The sequence below is a fragment of the Nycticebus coucang genome, chromosome 11 (genome assembly GCF_027406575.1).
Source record: "Nycticebus coucang isolate mNycCou1 chromosome 11, mNycCou1.pri, whole genome shotgun sequence".
Lineage (NCBI taxonomy): Eukaryota > Metazoa > Chordata > Mammalia > Primates > Lorisidae > Nycticebus > Nycticebus coucang.
In genome coordinates, this window is record NC_069790.1 from 11825533 (window position 1) to 11844541 (window position 19009).

The window sequence follows — 19009 nt, forward strand, 5'->3', positions numbered from 1 at the left end:
ATGAAAAAATGCTCATCATCCCTAATTATTAGAGAAATGCAAATCAAACTACCCTGAGATACCATCTAACCCCAGCAAGAATGGCCCACATCACAAAATCTCAAAACTGCAGATGTTGGCATGGATGTGGAGAGAAGGGAACACTTTTACACTGTTGGTGGGACTGCAAACTAATACAACCTTTTTGGAAGGAAGTATGGAGAACCCTCAAAGAACTCAAGCTAAATTTATAGCTTTCATATGAAGGGTATAACACAACTATAGCACAAGAATATGAGGAAAGGGCCAAAGGAGGGGAAGGGAGGGGAGAAGTCAGGATGGAGGGAGGTTAATGGATGGGGCCACACCTATGGTGCATCTTAGAATGGGTACAGGTGAAACCTACTAAATGCAGAATACAAATGTCTACATACAATAACTAAGAAAATGCCATGAAGGCTACATTGAACAATTTGATGAGAGTATTTCAGATTGTATATGAAACCAGCACATTGTACCCCTTGATTGCACAAATGTACACAGCTACGATTTAACAATAAATAAATAAATAAATAAATAAATAAATAAATAAATAAAGAAAAGAACTCAAGCTAGACCTCCCATTTGATCCTGCAATCCCATTACTGGGCATCTACCCAGAAGGAAAAAAATCCTTTTATCATAAGGACACTTTCACTAGACTGTTTATTGCAGTTCGACTTACAATCACCAAAATGTGGAAACAGCCTAAATGCCCACCAACCCAGGAATGGATTAACAAACTGTGGTGTATGTACACCACGGAATACTATTCAATCATTTAAAAAAATGGAGACTTTACAGCCTTTGTATTAACCTGGATGGAAGTAGAACACGTTATTCTTAGTAAAGCATCACAAGAATGGAGAAGCATGAATCCTATGTACTCAATTTTGATATAAGGACAATTAATGACAGTTAAGGTCATGGTGTGGGTGGGGGAAGGGGAGAGCAGAGACAGAAAGAAGGAGGGAGGGGTGGAGAAAGGAAGAACAGAGAGAGGGAAGGAGGGAGGGGGTGGAGTCTTGGTGTGAGCCATACCTTTTGGGGGCAAGACACAATTGTAAGAGGGACTTTACCTAACAAATGCAATCAGTGTAACCTGGTTTCTTGTACCCTCAATGAATCCCCAACAGTAAAAAAAACAAAATATATATATATATATATATAAAAAAAAATCTATACTTCCCAAAGCAATCTACCTAGTCAATGCAATTCCTATCAAAATACCAACATTGTACTTTCAAGATTTGAAAAAAATGATTCTGCGTATTAAAAAAAAAAAAAGATTTGAAGAAGAGAACAGTGAAAAAATTATGCACTGAAAATAGTTATATTATTAAAAGTCAGCTTTTAATGTGAGTAGTATAAAATGTCTTCATTATATAAACTTGAATTTGTATAGGATGTATGGTAGATTTTACTAAATCATTCTCAATCAACACAGTTTTAATCAGAACATTTGTTGATGAATCTGCATGTGGGTGTAGCAGTTAAAAAACAAGTAAAAGATATAACGAAAAGAAATAAAAGATTAAAATATAAAAAAAAAAAATATATATATATATATAAAAAAAGAGGAAGACTATGTTCCACCTCCATCCAGGTTAATACAAAATATGTAAAGTCCCCATCTTTTTTAGTGGCTGAATAGTATTCTTGTACCCTCAATGAATCCCCAACAATAAATAAAAAAACAAAAGGAAAATAAAAATAAAAATAGGTAGCTAGGTGTGATGGCACACACCTGTAATCCCAGCTACTTGGGAGGCTGAGGCAGGAGGACTGCTTGAACCCAAGACTTAAGAGTTGATGTGAGCTAGGCTAATGCTATGGCATTCAATCCTGGGCAACAGAGTAAGACTCTGTCTCAAAAAAATAAAACAAAATAACATAACATAATGAAAAAGATGCTAAAAGGATGTGAATCACATACATACTCTTATGTGGACCATATCTGACTACAGCCTAGCCTTTTGGTTCCACCATCTAACCACCCCAGAATCCACTTTTCTCCCTACTTCTATGCCACCAGCCATGTGTTACCATACTGCCTTGCCTGGCTGGGGCCCCTGCCCAGCTTCTTCACCACAAGGCAGCAGAGTGAGCCTGTGGTATGTGTAGCCCATTGAGTCACTTGTCTGTTAGCCCCCCGTTTTCCCACATAAGGGCCATTCAGACCCCACTCCTAGGGCTATACCCCTCTGCCTCCTCCCCACCCCAACATAGCCTGGGTTAAATGGTGCAGTTCCCTGTGGACCCCGCCCCTCCTGTGCTGAGACACTGCAGTGCCCCCTCCCCAGGATGACCTCGGCTCCTATTGGTAACCACTGCTGGGCTCTTCCTCAGTGCTGACAGCTCACACACTAACTGTCCTGCCTCCTCCAGAGGTCCGTGGGCCTCAGGAAGGCAGGCTCTGCCTTGGCATGTGGAACCCAGAGTGTGACATGGGCACGATGGTCCAGGCAGCAGGACAACCTACAGACAGGACATCCTAGCAGCCTGTATCAGTGCCAAGGCAGGATGGTCAAGGCAGCTCCCCAAGCTTTTCCATCCCTTTGATAGCATGGTTCTCTGAGGTTCCACTAATGGGATGTCGTGTTTGTGAAGGGCAAAGAAAGGCTTGCTACTCTTAACTTAATGAAGCAAACTAAAGGTGTGATAAGATAAATGATAAATGATAACCTCAGCACCACTGACACATGGGGCGGCTAATCATTCTCCATTGAGGGAAGAAAGGTTGTAGGGTGCTGAACAGCATCCCTGGCCTTCATCCACTAGAAACCGGAAGTAACCACTATACCCTAGTTTTTTGTAACCTCAAATATCCCAGGATGTTGCCTCAGTGTTCCTGGTGCAGGGACAAAATCATCCCACTGTAACCCCAGTCCTATACCGTAAGTAAGGAACTCTGAAGAAAGGAACCAGAGCCTGGATCTCTGACTGGACACAGCTACAGCCACAAGGAGCTTCATTAGAACTGTAGCCTCAGTGAGAAGGCCAACTCACCACACTGACCCTTACTCACTATAGGATTAATCACCAAAGTCTTGGGAGCTTGTCATCACAAGGTGGAGTGGCAGGCCCTTGGAGAAGCCCCACGCACAGCTCTCCTCACCTGTGACTTGAAAGGCCCCTCATCACATGCTGTCCTTCACCCTAACTTAAGAGGAATTATGGGGGGGAGGGGCTCACCTTTGGGGGCTTGAAAGGGTAATCCGTAGGAAAGTGGATGGTCAGGAAGAAAACACCTCCTTGGTAAGGACTGTCATTCTGGAAGGATGATACATAGAAAGAGATCAGTGCACATGTTAAATACAAAGAACAAGAAGCAAAACGAGCGGTGTACTCAGCAGCTCCTACCTACCGGGCCCATGATGGTGGCCTGCCAGTGGAACACTACAAGACAAAAGAGAGAGGGGCACATGAGAGACTCCCCAGTAAAAATGTCTATTCTACTGAAAAGGCACTGGTAAGTTTAGAGGGTGCTGTCCACATAAGACAGCTTTACTTCTGATGCCAACTTCAAGCTTGGAGTCCCCAAAACCACTAAGATTCAATAACGTGCTAGGACTCCTGGAGCTTACCGAAAGCTACTGTACTCATGGTAACAGTTTATTATAGGGAAACAACACAGACTACCATCAAGAGGGGTCCAAATGCAGAGCCTCTGTTATGCTTTACCCAAGGAATCAAGATGTGTTACTCTTCTGGCATCAGCGTGCTGACAACACATGCAGAGGACTGTCAACCAGGAATATGCTCCTGAGCCTTGGTGTTCAGAGTTTTGTTTTTGAGACAGAGTCTCACTTTGTCACCCTGGGTAGAGTGCCGTGGTGTCACAGCTCACGGCAACCTCCAACTCTTGGCCTCAAGTGATTCTCTTGCCTCAGCCTCCAAAGTAGCTGCAACTACAGGCGCCCGCCACAACACCCAGCTATTTGACAGAGTCTCATTTTATCACCCTCAGTAGAGTGCCATGGCATCTCAGCTCACAGCACCTCCAACTCCTGGGCTTAAGCGATTCTCTTGCCTCAGCCTCCCGAGTTGCTGGAACTACAGGCACCCACCAGAACGCCTGGCTATTTTTTTGTTGCAGTTTGGCCGAGGCCTGGTTCCAACCTGCCACGTTTGGTATATGGGGCCAGTGCCCTACCCACTGAACCACAGGCACAGCCCGATTTTTTGTTGCAGTTGTCATCGTTGTTGTTTAGTTGGCCCAGGCCAGGTTCGAATCCTCAGGTTCGAATCCTCCAGCCTCGGTGCATGTGGCTGGTGCCGTAACCACTGTGCTATGAGTGCCGCACCATGTTCAAAGTTTTCATTAAGGATCCACCCTGAGTGTATGACTGTGTTACTGAGTGCCTATAGGGCTAATCTCAATCTCTAGGCTCTAACTCCGACAGCAGGACCAGACAAGCACCAATGCATGTGGTAGGGACTAAAGCAGAAGTTCCCCAAATCCCTAGAGGTGCCCAAAGCCAGTCAAGGTACCCCATGAGTTTTTTTCAATATTTCAAAGAAACGCTGTTGAAGAGAACACCTCTAATAAGAGTGCTTGTGCTAATGAAAATATCATTTCTTTGCTTTTGTTGTTTTTATCCAACTCATACTAATCAGCAGGCAAGTAGATAAACTCTTGCCTAATAACAATGTAGAACAGAATTCTTATTAAATAAGTGATGGGAGTTTTTATTTTTGTTTTCATAAGAGACAGGCTCTCGGGCCTGGTGCAGTGGCTCACACCTGTAACCCTAACACTCTTGGAGGCCAAGGTGGGTGGATTGCTTGAGCTCATGAGTTCTAGACCAGCCTGAGCAAAAGCAAAACCCCGTCTCTACTAAAAATAGAACAACTGAGGCAAAAAGATTACTTGAGCCTAAGAGTTGGAGGTTGCTGTGAGCTATGACACAATGGAACTTTACCCAGGGTGACAGCTTGAGACTGTCTCAAAAAAAAACAAAAAACAAGACAGGGTCTCATTATGTTCCCTAGGCTGGTCTTGAACTCCTGGCCTCAAGTGATCCTCCCACCTTAGCCTCCCAAAGTATTGGGATTACAGGTGTGAACCACCATGCCAGGCCCTAATGGGGTTTTTGATAATTAATATAGCTCAGAACAGGTTAGGATCCTCTGGTCTTGTTCATTTTAACCCCGAGGGCTGCTGAAGGGCTGAGCAGAGCTTGAGGGCACAGTAAGAGGAGAAAAGAGGATGAGACAGGAAATGGAGGAGAGAAGCTGGAAAGGGGCTATTTGCCCATGGAGCAGGCATGAAATAGCCCCAAAAGGTTAGCTAGCTTCCATAGCTGCCCAAAGCATGTCTACTGAGATGCAGATTATGGAGGATGGCCTCCATGCTGCCCTCTCCAACAGTGCCAGCTGTCTCCAGTGCAGGGCTGTGACATGGGTAAGCAAGAGTGGGTGTGAGCTGAGCCACACACTGAAGACGTGCCTCTAAATGGCAAAGGCTGAACTACAGCAGTTCAATCCAACACTGACCCTCATTTAACTTGGTATCATCTTAGTGACAGATGAGAGGGGAAATATGCTAGAGAGACCTGGGGTGCTTGTGAAGACAACACAGGCAAAACAGTGATTAATGGGGAAAAGGTCCAGGTGCTGGGGAACAAGGGAGCCCAGTGGCACTTGTTCATTACACTCCCCAGAAGCAGCTGAACTCTACTCTGCTCTGCAGCCCAGAGTTAAACTCCCACAGAAACTTACAAAGCCCTCCATCCAGGGGCTCTATTTGCCTACCTTGGCTCCTCTGCACCCCAGACCCTCCCAGGTCATGAAGGCACACATGTGACACCATCCCCTTGTTCTCCAGCTTTGTGAAATTTCTTTAATTGTAGAAAAAAATACACATAAAATGTACAGTTTAAACTACTTTAAAGTGTATAATTCAGTGGTGTTAAATCTACAACTTTGTGTAACCATCACCACTAACCATTTCTCAAACTCATCAAAAAATAAAAAAATTAAAAAATAAAACTTTTTTTTTTTTTTTGTCCATTGAAGCATTTTATTTTTCAGTATGTATTACATCCCTAGAAAAAGAATCCCAGGATTTTCCCTCCTGTGTGTTTTCTTCTTGCTTCTTCATGGTCCATGATGCCAGCTGAAGTTGTCAGTACAATGAAACCAAACTGGCGTGATGGGAGCAGATTATTCTGCCATTTTTCTAGATCTTTGAGTTGCACATCAAACCTTGGGCTGATCACTCCACACTTGTTTAACCTGCCTGTGAGATTCACAACAATTTTCCCAGCTCTGTGATCGATGATTTCAAATTCGCCAATGTAACCATGCTTCATCATCACAGTTAGAAACCGGACGATGACTTTGGAGCACGGCCTTATAAGAACCTGGCGTTTGCCTCTCTTTTCGGCATTGTTGATGCTCTTAAGAGCATCAGCCAGGACGTTCATGCGCACCATTATGGCGGCACGGAAAGATGGCGGAAAAAGCTAAAAAATAAAACTCTTTCATCACCTCCCAAATGTAATTCTGCACCTATGAAATACTATTTCTCCCTCTCTCTCCTCGACCTCTGGTAACCTCTCCTCTACTTTCTGTCTGTATGAATTTGCCTCATCTAGATATTTCATGTAAGTGGAATCATATAATAATTGTCCTTTTCTTGCTGACTTATTTTACTTAGCATTTTTTTTTTTTTTTGAGACCCAGAGTCTCACTTTGTTGCCCTCAGTAGAGTGCCTTGGTGTCACAATTTACAGTAACCTCAAACTCTTGGGCTGAAGTGATTCTCTTGCCTTAGCCTCCCAACTAGCTGGGACTTCAGGCAGCTACCACAATGCCTGGCTATTTTGTTGTTGTTGTTGAAGTTGTCATTATTGTTTTAGCTAGATCAGGCTGGGTTCGAACCTGCCAGCCTCAGTGTATGTGGCTGGTGCCCTACCCACCAAGCTACGGACGCCACCACTTGGCATGTTTTTGAGGTCCATCCATGTTGTAGTGTGTGTCAGAACCACATTTTGTTTATCCACCACCCATCTATTTGACACTTGGATTGTTACCACCTTCTGACAGTTGTGAATAATGGTGCTGTGAACACATTCTGAGATCCTGTTTTCTTGGTTTATATACCTATAACATCACCTCTTTTAATACATGGTATCTCCCCTGTTTCAAGAGCCTAAGAAGTCCAGAGTACAGATGTGGAAACCCTCATGCTGGCCAGATCAGCCTCTGGCCAATGACTGTGAGGGTGGCAGAGGGCTGGCACCAGTGTTTCTCCTCCCTCTCCTGAGCAGCTACCAGAGCTGTATCTTCAGTCTCCCCCAAGGAAGAGCAGAGATGCTGCCTCTCCTCTTGGCAGACCCTCATCAGCCTTCCTACTCTGCTCCTAGCTCTGCATCACACCAGCACCTGATCTTAATGTGGTCAGAAGCACTTTCCAGAAGTTAATAATATGACTCCCTAGGCTGAGCTGGCTTTTTTTTTTTTTTTTTTTACAGAGTCTCACTTTGTTGCTCCAGCTAGAGTGCTATGGCATTGGCCTAGCTCGCAGCAACCTCAAACTCCTGAGTTCACGTGACCCTGCCTCAGCTTCCCAAGTAGTTAGGACTACAGGTGCCCGCCACAATGCCGAGCTATTTTTTAGAGACAGGATTTTGCTTTTGCTTAGGCTGGTCTCAAACTCCTGAACTCAAGCAATCCACCCACCTCAGCCTCCCAGAGTGCTAGGATTACAGGCATGAGCCACTGAGCCCAACCAACAACTGGTTTTCTTAAATACTGCTTGGCCGATAAATTTGGGGGTCTTAACTGCAACACTCCTGCACATCTGAAGACCCCCCCCCAAATACTTACAATCATTACCCACAGGTCCCGCAGAACACTGGGCAGGAGGATCCCTTTGCAAGTCCGTTAATTCCTAGAACATAAGACGGGGTTAGACTTGGTGTACAACTGGGATGCCGTTAATTCCTAGAACATAAGACGGGGGGTTAGACTTGGTGTACAACTGGGATGCTGCCTCTACACACTCACTCTGACAGCCTGATGGATTATCCTGATGGGAGGGGACTCATATGCCTCAGGAGCAAGTTGGAGCCATGTAGATCTGCTCTACCCTGAAGCCCATCCTCCACCTGCTCAGGTGAAGGACATTCCTTCCCAGGTACTCAGGATATGGGAGAAAAAGAGCTTCAAGAGAGTGTTCTGGGAAAAAGGCAAGCACCAGGTTTTAGCTCTGGGCTAATGAATTACTGGATAGAAGCAATTAGCACAATTAAATGCTCAATTAAGGAAACAACTCTGGTATTTCAATATTTCTACTCTACCACCTCTACCCACGTCCCAATCCCACTACCCACCACTGGGTGTGTATGGCAAGTCCTAGGGCTCTGTACATGAAGACTAAGGGCACACAAGGCGAAGTCTAACACTGCAGGAATTATGCCCTTTAAGGGACACCAACTCTAGCCACATTCTTCAAAAGTGATCCAAGTCCAGCATAAGCCTCAAGACCCAAGATTTTGAGCAGTGACTCTCAAGACTTTAGTTTGCATATGTGAGAATGTTTCCTATACAGTATTTCCTCTCCTCCCAAGGTTCCAGGTCTTAGTAAGCATTTGGGGTTTCCACAGAGGTTCTAACAGGAAGGAAGGAGACCCCAGGCTAGAGTGCCGTGCTCTCAGCCTAGTTCACAGTAACCTCACATTCCTGGTACATCATGTAGCAGGGAAACTCTTCAGAAGATGGCAAACCAATTTGCACATGTGTATATGTACAAAGTTCACACCTGGCTTATGGCATTCCTCTTCATCCAAACTAAGCCTGTTACTGTCCCATCCATGGGTCCTCCTAATCTCACCATCTGTCTCAGGGTATGCTGATCATTCCTGGCCATCCTGTACTTATCACACTTCATCCCAAATTTAATCAGCCATGATGGAGTATAAACACCATAGAAGCCAGCAAATGCTACAAATCAGGGGCATGTTTTCTCCCTGAGAGTTGTTTTTAAATATCCACTAGGATACCACAGGCCAGTTCTCAATTAGCATCTAGTATATTTGAACTTGTTTCCTCTCAAGTAAAATGGATTATATGTAGTAAGCACTCAGTAAGCAGCATCACAAATAGTCACAGTAGAAGTGGAGTTGGGGAACAACTGAGGTTGTGTAAGGGGGCCAGAGGACATACTCAGAAACGTAACAGAGCTACAGAAACCTCTAAAGAATAGCTTCTTCTTGCTTACTCTGTGGCCCTCAATACCACTATCATTCTGCAGGGTAACTGTTTATTTCCACTGTGATACTGCATGAATGAATTGAGTTCTTTAAATGGTACTAAACCTGGCGGTAGAGGCCAATTCCCCTCCAGTTCGCAAGGTTTTCCAACACCTCCATGCTTTTGCACTAGCTGTCACCAGAACCTAGAATTCATGTCTCTTAAGGGATGTGATGAACACATCCCTTAAAAGACTTAACGATTTCTAAATGGCCACAAGTGTGTCCTTCTTGATAGACACCAACCAGAGCCCAGGAATCTGAAATGCTAGCTGACATTTCAAAGAAATTAGCACTCAAACACTGCACTCCTGTGCCCACCTAATAGGACTAGAAGACTCAGTTCTGAGCTCCAACTCCATCACAGGAAAATCACTTTTACCTCTTTGGAGCTCATTATAATTACGGGTTAAGTTGTAATTAAAAATTACACTTGCCTGCTAACTTGCCAGCATGTAGCCATTTTCTTTCTTTTCTTCTGCTTCTTTTTGTTTGTTTGTTTCAAAACAGAGTCTCATTCTGTTGCCTGGGCTAGAGTGCTGTGGCCTCAACCTAGCTCACAGTAATCTCACATTCCTGCATTCAAGTGATCCTCCTACCTCCACCTCCTGGTAGCTGGAACTACAGGCACTCACCACAACACCTAGCTAATTTTTCTATTTCTAGTAGAAATAGAGTTTTGCTCTTGCTTGGGCTGGTCTTAAACTCCTGAGCTCAAGGGATCCTCCCAGTTCAGCCTCTCAGAATGCTAGGATTATAGATGTGAGCCACTGTACCCCACCATAGATTTTTTTCATAATTTTTTAATATAAACTTTTTAAGTGTACATAATGTATGCAAGAGCACCCAGTAAATATCAAGGACAACAGTATATACAGGATGCTACCATTAGTATTACTGAAAGGGGGAGGAGAGATGGGTAGCATGAATGTGGGTATTTCTAGAGGAATACTTAAGAAACTAATAACACTGGTTAGTCCCAAGGAAGGGAATCAGATGGGGCTGGGGACAGGTGAGAGACTTTTGGGGTGGGAGACTTTTTCCTGTATATTCTTTGAATGTTTTAAATTTTGAACCATGGCCGGGCACAGTGGCTCATGCCTGTAATCCTAGCACTCTGTGAGGCCAAGGTGGGTGGACTGCCTGAGTTCACAGGTTTGAGACCAGTCTGAGCCAGTGCGCGACCTCGTTTCTAAATATAGCCGGTCACTGTGGTGGACACCTGTAGTCCCAGCTACTTGGGAAGCTGAGGCAAGAGAATCGCTTGAGCCCAAGAGTTTGAGTTTGCTGTAAGCTATGATGCCACTGCACTCTACTGAGGGTGACAAAGTGAGACTGTCTCAAAAAAATTTTTTTTTGAATCATGGACATTTATTACCTAATCAATAAATACATAAATATTTTATAATTATAAAGGACTATGCAGGTTAAAGTTGTATAATAATTATTGTTACAAATAACAATGATAGGTAGAGTCCTGAAAAAGGGAAAGGGGGTTCAAGTTTCAAGTATTAATAGAAAAAAGGAGTTAAGCAAACCTATCAGTTCTTTTATTGTGTCTTAAATCCAAGATACTATCCTTTGTTGTTGTTGTAGTTTTTGAGACAGTCTCACTTTGTTGTTGATAGGGCCAAATGTAGGGACCTGCCCAAATAGAACCATCCAGCCCAGGAAGAAATGAGCGTACCAATCCCCACCCTCCCAATACTTACATTCCCACCCCATCTTAACCCATGTGCTGACTTCTTTTTCCAACTCAGCCCGCACCAGAGTGCATTTTGCCATGGTGCCCACAGAACCTGGACTCTGCTTCCTTTCATTCATGTCTTGGAATAACCTCTTATTTTTGGTCCTTAACCTCTCAGTTGTCCAGGCTAGAGTGCCATGGCATCAGCCCAGCTCACAGCAACCTCAAACTCCTTAGTTCGAGTGATCCTCCTACTGCCTCATCCTCCCGGGTAGCTGGTGCCACAATGCCCAGTTAATTTTTCTATTTCTAGTAGAGACAGGGTCTTGCTCTTACTCAGACTGTTCTCAAACTATTGAACTCAAGTTTTCTTCCTGCCTTGGCTTCCCAGAGTGCTAGGATTACAGGCGTTAGCCACTGCACCCAGTCACGAAATGCTTTCTTTACATCTAACCGTTAATTTTATTTAAATATTCTTATTGAAAGAATTCTTTTGGGCTTACTTAAACATAGGTTTTTGGGGAGGGGGGTTTATTTATTTATTTGAAATAGTTTCACTTTGTCACCCTCCGTAGAGTGCTATGGAATCAAAGCTCACAGCAACCTCAAACTCTTGGGTTCAAGCAATTCTCTTGCCTCAACCTCCAAAGTAGCTGGGACTACAGGCGCCTGCCACAACATTTGACTATTTTTAGAGACAGGGTCTTAACTCAGGCTGGTCTCGAACTCCTAAGCTCAGGCACTCCACCTGCCTCAGCCTCCCAAAGTGCTAGGAGTCCAGGTTTGAGCCACCTTGCTCAGCCTCCAACCATTTTTTTTTTTTTTAATAGACAGGGTCTTGCTCTGTCACCCAGGCTGGAACTCCTAGCCTCAAGTAAATCTCCTGAGTAGCCGGGACTACAGGTCTGCACCCAGCTAATTTCTCTATTTTTAATAGGACGGGGTCTCACTCTTGCTCAGGCCAGTCTCAAATTCCTGAGCTCCAGTGATCCACCTGCCTTGGCCTCCCAGAGAGCTAGGATTTATAGGCATGAGCCACCTTGCCTGGTCTATGGGTTTATTTTTATTTTATTTTTTTTGAGACAGAGCCTCAAGCTGTCACCCTGGGTAGAGTGCCATGGCATCACAGCTCACAGCAACCTCCAACGTCTGGGCTCAAGCGATTCTCATGCCTCCGCCTCCCAAGTATCTGGGACTACAGGCACCCACTACAATGCCTAGCTACTTTTTTGGGCTGCAGCCATCATTGTTGTTTGGCGGGCCCGGGCTGGATTCGAACCCATCAGCTTAGGTGTATGTGGCTGGCGCCTTAGCCGCTTGAGCCACAGGCGCTGAGCCCTGTGGGTTTATTTTTTTAAATCAAGTATTACTCATGCATACAGAAAAAAAAAAAAAGGAAAAACAAGTGAAATAAATAAATTTATTTGTTCAGGAATTCCTAAAACTTGGTATTCAGAGTCCAACACTGAGTCATTGATGTCTGCATCATCTGTGCCTTCCAAAGCAGTGTGATGAAGCAATTCTTAGAGTCCTCCACTACTGTTTCTGGAGTTTTCTTCCAAGCCAATGATACTCATTCTACAAAGCCTTGGTTATAATCTCTTTGCACGTATCCATCAAGAAAAAGTGACCTAGCCTCACCAACTTGAGGGTAGGTAGTACCTTCCTTTTTCAAGTCTATGAAGCATTTGGTTGTTTGACATGGAATGGGAAATTATAGTCCTTCCTCCAACAAACAAGTATTTGCTCCACTAATATGAAATTTACTCCCTATTGTTCTGTTTCTTTTTTTTTTTTTTTTGAGACAGAGCCTCAAGCTGTCGCCCTGGTTAGAGTGCCATGACATCATAGCTCACAGCAACCTCAAACTCCTGGGCTCAAACTAGTCACCTGTCTCAGCCTCCCAAGTAGCTGGGACTACAGGCGCCCGCCACAACGCCCGGCTATTTTTTGGTTGCAGCCATCATTGTTGTTTGGCGGACCCGGGCTGGATTCGAACCTGCCAGTTCAGGTGTATGTGGCTGGCACCTTAGCCACTTGAGCCACAGGCGCCGAGCCTATTGTTTCGTTTCTATGTGTTCGCAAAAGCTTTTCTTTTCAGTGCTGGATCACAAAATCTTTTTTTTTTTTTTTTGCAGTTTTGGGGTTAGGTTTGAACCTGCCACCTCCGGCATGTGAGGCCAGCGCCCTACTCCTTTGAGCCACAGGTGCTGCCCTCACAGAATCTTTTTTTTTTTTTTTTTTTTGTAGAGACAGAGTCTCACCTTACCGCCTTCAGTAGAGTGCCATGATGTACACAGGACTCACAGCAACCTCTAGCTCTTGGGCTTCCGCGATTCTCCTGCCTCAGCCTCCCAAGCAGCTGGGATTACAGGCGCCCGCCACAACGCCCGGCTATTTTTTGGTTGCAGTTCAGCCGGGGCTGGGTTGGAACCCGCCACCCTCGGTATATGGGGCTGGCGCCTTACTCACTGAGCCACAGGCACCACCCTCACAGAATCTTTTTAATGTTTTTTTTGGAGACAGAGTCTCACTCTGTTGCTAGGCTAGAGTGCCATGGCATCAGCCTAGTTCATAGCAACCCCAAACTCCTGCATTCAAGTGATCCTCTTGCCTCAGTCTCCCAAGTAGCTAAGACTACAGGCACCTGCCATAACACCCTATTTTAAGTAGAGACAGGGTCTTGCTCTTGCTCAGGGTGGTCTCACACTCCTAAGCTCAAGTCATTCTCTGTCCTCGGTCTCCCAGAGTGCTAGAATTACAGGCATGTACCACTGCACCCAGTCTTGAAGATTTTATTAAGAGATGGGTTGTGCTCTGTTGTCCACGCTGGAGTATAGTAGCCTGATAATAGCTCCTGGCAGCCAAAAACTCCTGGGCTCAAGGGATCCTCCCATCTCAGTCTTCTGAATTGCAAGAACTGGCCCATGCCACCATACCCAGCTAATTTGTTTTAGAAATGGAATCTCACTAAGTGGAATGTCACAATTACATGACAGGGCTATAAATGACTTTTTAAAAAACTGCCCTTTTTGCTATGTTCCCAATCTGCTATGACATGTGTGTATGTATTAAATAGCAAATAATAAAACAAATATAAAAACGAGTGAAATGCTGCCACATAAAACCGTCTGTATTAATCACACTTAGAAATGTTCCATTAATACATGTTTAGATTTTTAAAATATGTATTCTAGCTTTACTGAGGAAGTATTTTATCAACAAAGTGAAAAGTTCATATAAAACCATTCAATTCTGCAGGGCGAGGTGGCTCATGACTGTAATCCTAGCACTCTGGGAGGCCAAGGTGGACGGATTGCTTGAGCTCCGGAGTTCCAGACTAGCCTGAGTTAAAGCAAGACACCATCTCTAAAAATAGCAAGGCATTGTGGAGGGTGCCCCTAGTCCCAGCTACTGAGGAGGCTGAGGCAAGAGGATTGCCTGTGCACAAGAGTTTGAGGTTTCTGTGAGCTATGACATTACAGCACTCTACTGAAGGTGACAAAGTGAGATTCTGTCTTAAAAATAAGTAAATGAATAGGGCGGCGCCTGTGGCTCAGTGAGTAGGGCGCCGGCCCCATATGCTGAGCGTGGCAGGTTCGGACCCAGCCCCGGCCAAACTGCAACAGAAAAATAGCCGGGCGTTGTGGCGGGCGCCTGTAGTTCCAGCTGCTCCGGAGGCTGAGGCAAGAGAATCACGTAAGCCCAAGAGTTAGAGGTTGCTGTGAGCCGTGTGACGCCACGGCACTCTACCGAGGGCGGTACAGTGAGACTCTGTCTCTACAAAAAAAATAAATAAATAAGTAAATGAATAAATAAAATCATTCAATTCCTTTGAAAAAATTTTAAGAAAATAGATAAAGTTGGCTGGCAAGGACTGTAGGTTGGAAACTAAGGGGTGGCTAGCGGATGCCACACACCTGGCTCAAACTGCATACTGCTGCCTACCTACTCAGTACCCATCCCACTTCCTCCTGTTCGAAAAACTCGTGTTCAGGTACATAATATGCAGGGCACTGTGCAAAAATGAAAACGCAGAGCCTCTAGTTCAAGAATTATTAAGAATTTCATGATGCTGTCAGCATAAAACCAAGGGTGTGGCTCTTCTAAGCATGGGGCCCTATGACAGTGAATGTGACACACCCATAAGCCCAGCCCTGGTCTTTCTGTCCTTGATTTCTATCAAGGAAAGTTCTTCCTGACCTTATGACTTCAATTACCTTGGATTTCTAGGTACCACTTCATCCTCAAGGTCCAAACTTGTTTCTCCAAGTCCTCCCTTTTATAAATTATATCAGCCTGCACACGTCACTTCAAACCTACACCCCTTATTTCCCTACTCTGCTCCTACCCAGCGATCCATCTTGTGAACCTCCTTGTCTAATTTTCACCACATCCTCTCCTTAAGTCCTGTCAACTCCACCTCTGCCATGTGGCCCAAGCACTGCTCTGGCCCAGCATCCATTTCATGGTCATTAACTTGGGCAAAGCCTTTGCTGGACTTTCACAATACCTTTACTCTCACTCTTCCCCACTCTGGTCAGAAGGATCTTTTTATAACACAAATGTCAGAATGTAATTCACCTGCTTCAAAGTCCTAGGATAAGAGATTACCCTGGTTAGAGAATAATTTCTCAAAATTACCTCTTTTGGATGCTTACTTATAAAAAATGAGTAATACTAAGAGAGATACTATAATTCCACCTCTGGCAATCAAAACTAATAACCTGCATTAAGGAAAATGGCTCATCACACAATAATGTTCATCACAGTAAATACTTAATGAAGAATTTGCAATAATAATGGCAGTTAACTCAAATCCACTGCTTGGTATATGCCAGGCATGTGGTAAACAGTATCACCTCACTTAATTTTCTTTTTTTAAATTTCAGGTTAATGTGAGAGTACAAACAACTAGGTTACAATGTTTACATTTATTAAGAAGTCCCTCTTTCAATTGTGTCCTGTAACAAGAGGTGTGCCATATACCCTTTCATTATGCCCATTAAGTGACAGGACACCCATCCCCCTTGCCTGCCTCCTCTCCCCCCTCCCTTTTCCCCCTTCTCCACTTTGACTTGAAATGAGTTTTTCTCACTTGGGTGTGTAGTAGATCATCCTCTGATTTCCCATTAGCATTGAGTACATTGGATATTTGCTTTTCCAAGAAGAAGAAGAATGTGTTTCAACTCCATCCAGGTTAATACAAAAGATGTAAAGTCTCCATCTTTTTAATGGCTGAATAGTATTCCATGATATATACATACCACAGTTTGTTAATCCATCCCTGAGTTGATGGGCATTTAGGTTGTTTCCACATCTTGGCAGCTGTAAATTAAGCTGTGATAAACAACCTAGAGCAAATTTCCTTATGATAAAATGATTTTTCTCTTCTGGGTAGATTACCTAGTAATGGAATTGGAGGTTCAAATGCGAGGTCTAATTTGAGTTCTTTGAGGATTTTCCATACTTCTTTCCAAATAGGCTGTATTAGTTTGCAGTCCCTTCATTTAATTTTCAAACAGCTCTGTAAACAGGACAGGGAGGCTAGGAATGATTGAGTGGCCAGCCTGAAGTGCCACTGTAAGCACCCTCGCATTCTAGACTAGTCTAGTTCTGACACCAAATCCATGCTTTTACCCATGAAATATAATGACTAAATAAGTTATCAATCGTGTACTTGTGGAATGTTAGTTATAAATACTACTCGCAACATAGAAAATGCATACGTTCAAGGCTATGTGAAAATGTAGGATATAATACACGGTATAATTTTTTTTAAGTATGGGAAAAAGACTGGTAGTAGGTATGCCTAAATGTTAACAAACAATGAGGTGAGAATTAAAAATACTTTTTCTTTCTCCTGCTGTTTCGCATTTTCCAAATTCTAGTTATACATTAAGCCTCCGTAGACTCCCTGTTACCCGGAAGATGAAGACCAATTGTCCCTAAGGGCCATAGCGGTACCGCGTATCGCACCCCACACCCCGGCCCAGTGCCCACCAACCCGAGCCTCGCGGTCTCCTCGTTGTCGGGCAAATCCTTTTCCCTTTTCTCCATCTCCGAATTTCTGTTCATCCCTTAAGACTCGGCTCCATCCCCGCCAAGAACAGACCAGGCTTCCTCCAAGAACGCAGCAAAACCTGCTCGCTACCTAGAAGCCAGCAGGTGGCCCAACGTGGCCCCGCCCGCGTGACGCGCCCCTCGTGACCTAGGCTCCGCCCAGCGCTCGCGCGGTTTCCTCCTCAGGCTGTGCCGGCGGCGCTTCCGCCTGTCTTACAAACAGGTGTATCCGTGGCGCTGTAGCCACCGTTCATGTCTGCCGCCCGCGCCTCGATACTTCGAACTTCCAAAGCATTGGAGGGTGGGAGAGTGCCTACCTTCTGGATCCGCTTCAGCGCCATCCAACCCCCGCTGCCGGGGCCCGGGACAGCCCGGCCAGGGCTGCCTGAGGCGGCCCAGTGCCCGGTCCGCTGCCGCCGCGCTGCACGCCGGGAACCGTCGCCTGCGCGTGCGCGCCGCGGGGGACTGTGGGGCCGTTGTCTTCGCGTGCATAGCGTCACGAAGCGACCGAGAAGGTCCTCCGGCTGTCCTGCTTTGGGTCAGTTACGCTGGCCGCCGGCACCTGGTTCTGTGGCTTTGCCCTGTTGTTGACTAGGGCCTCGAGAGGCCCCCGGAGAGGGAGGGCTGGTTGGTTTCACAGTGACGCGCTGAGCACCTGCAGGGTGCCACACGCAATACTCCCTGTCCCCACTTCCTGGGCACCTTCCCAGGCTGTCACATAACTTATGAGAGTAGTGGTTTTTCAATTCTGTAAGTATACATCCTTTTATGCGTTATGGTCGGACGTGTTACAGCTGTTTCCACTTAGATGTATGTACACACACACAACCAGTGATATTGTGGAGATCTGCATGTTTAGTAGTAATTCCTGTGATTTCGACGTCTTTCCAAGGTTAAGAACCACGGCCTTAAACTGTACGTATCCCAGACTTAATTCTGTCTCCTCTCCCGATCTGGTCGGTGTCTAGGTCAGTTTTTCAAAATGGGTTATGAACAAATTTGTGCGTCATGAAATTAGTGTAATGGGTTGCAACCAACATAAAAAAAATGAAATAGAATAGAAAAAAAATCAGTCATTTTACATAGGTAAGAATTGCAAAAGCTTTGTTGGTGTTTGTAGATGGTATTTATTCTCCGCACGTGAAAGGTGGTGCTGATATTGCTCTGGGACCAGAGATTTAATCTGAGATTGTCTCTGGCCATCCAGGACACCAGGTCACCTCTATGTGTGTATTCAGGCATGATATAAAATGTACTACAGAGGGTGTGATGATTTTCCAGCCATGTCCCTGGCTTCCATTCTCCCATTCCCCCAATCTGTTCTCCACACAACTTTGGGAACTCTCTGAAATGTAAATCTTGCTGTGTTGGGGTCTTTGCTCAGAACTCTTCAAGGAAGCCTGTGGCCTACAGGGTTATGTTCAGTGTCATGGAAGGCCTTTAAAAATCCAGTATCCTCCATCCTTACCTCTTTTTCCCTAACCTCCAGCCCAGCTGAGTATCCAGGGTTTCCATCAATGTATCTATATTCCTTTACTCTTGGCTGCCTTCAATTGGAAAGTTCCCCTCTGCATCCCCCACTCCAACCCAAAGCAGAGCATCCAGTTACATACCAAGCCAGCTAAAGCATCACTCCATAAACAGCCCAAATCAGGCACCATCCCTTGGTTTCATATCTTTATAACACAAATTCCTGTTAGTCCATCTCCCCACATTGTTTATATGGCCATCCCTTCCCATAAGGTGATCCTAGATTTTTGTAAATGTTTATATGTTTGTGTAAGAATATAAACCCCAGTGATAATGATGGTTATCTTTGGGTGGTAGGTTTTACTGATCATATTAATTTATAAAATTTCTGCAGAAAATTTCCATCATTTGTGTAATTTAGGAAAAAATGGAATTATAGGATAGAAAAAATCAGGCTCGGTTCTTATAACTCAGCAGCTAGGGCACCAGCCACATACACCAGAGCCGGCAG

General features: G+C 44.7%; 1 protein-coding gene across 11 annotated transcripts in view; it reads right to left on the reverse strand.

The window, feature by feature from the left end:
• The window catches only part of UBE2D4 (ubiquitin conjugating enzyme E2 D4 (putative)), a 48849-nt gene extending 31289 nt beyond the window's left edge, over window positions 1-17560 (reverse strand). For 9 of the 11 annotated variants that reach the window (XR_008383590.1, XR_008383588.1, XR_008383589.1 and 6 more), the window contains exons 1-4: window positions 17346-17560; window positions 7855-7918; window positions 3386-3417; window positions 3214-3291 (exon numbers count right to left, since the gene is read on the reverse strand). Coding sequence is in view for 7 of the 11 variants with exons in the window: in XM_053608434.1 (XP_053464409.1) it covers window positions 3214-3291; window positions 3386-3417; window positions 7855-7918; window positions 17346-17369 (198 nt within the window). In the remaining 4 variants the exon portion in view is untranslated. The remainder of the gene's footprint in view (window positions 1-3213; window positions 3292-3385; window positions 3418-7854; window positions 7919-17345) is intronic. The other 2 variants (XM_053608436.1, XM_053608435.1) reach the window with 2 other exon arrangements.
• Window positions 17561-19009: the final 1449 nt, after the last annotated feature.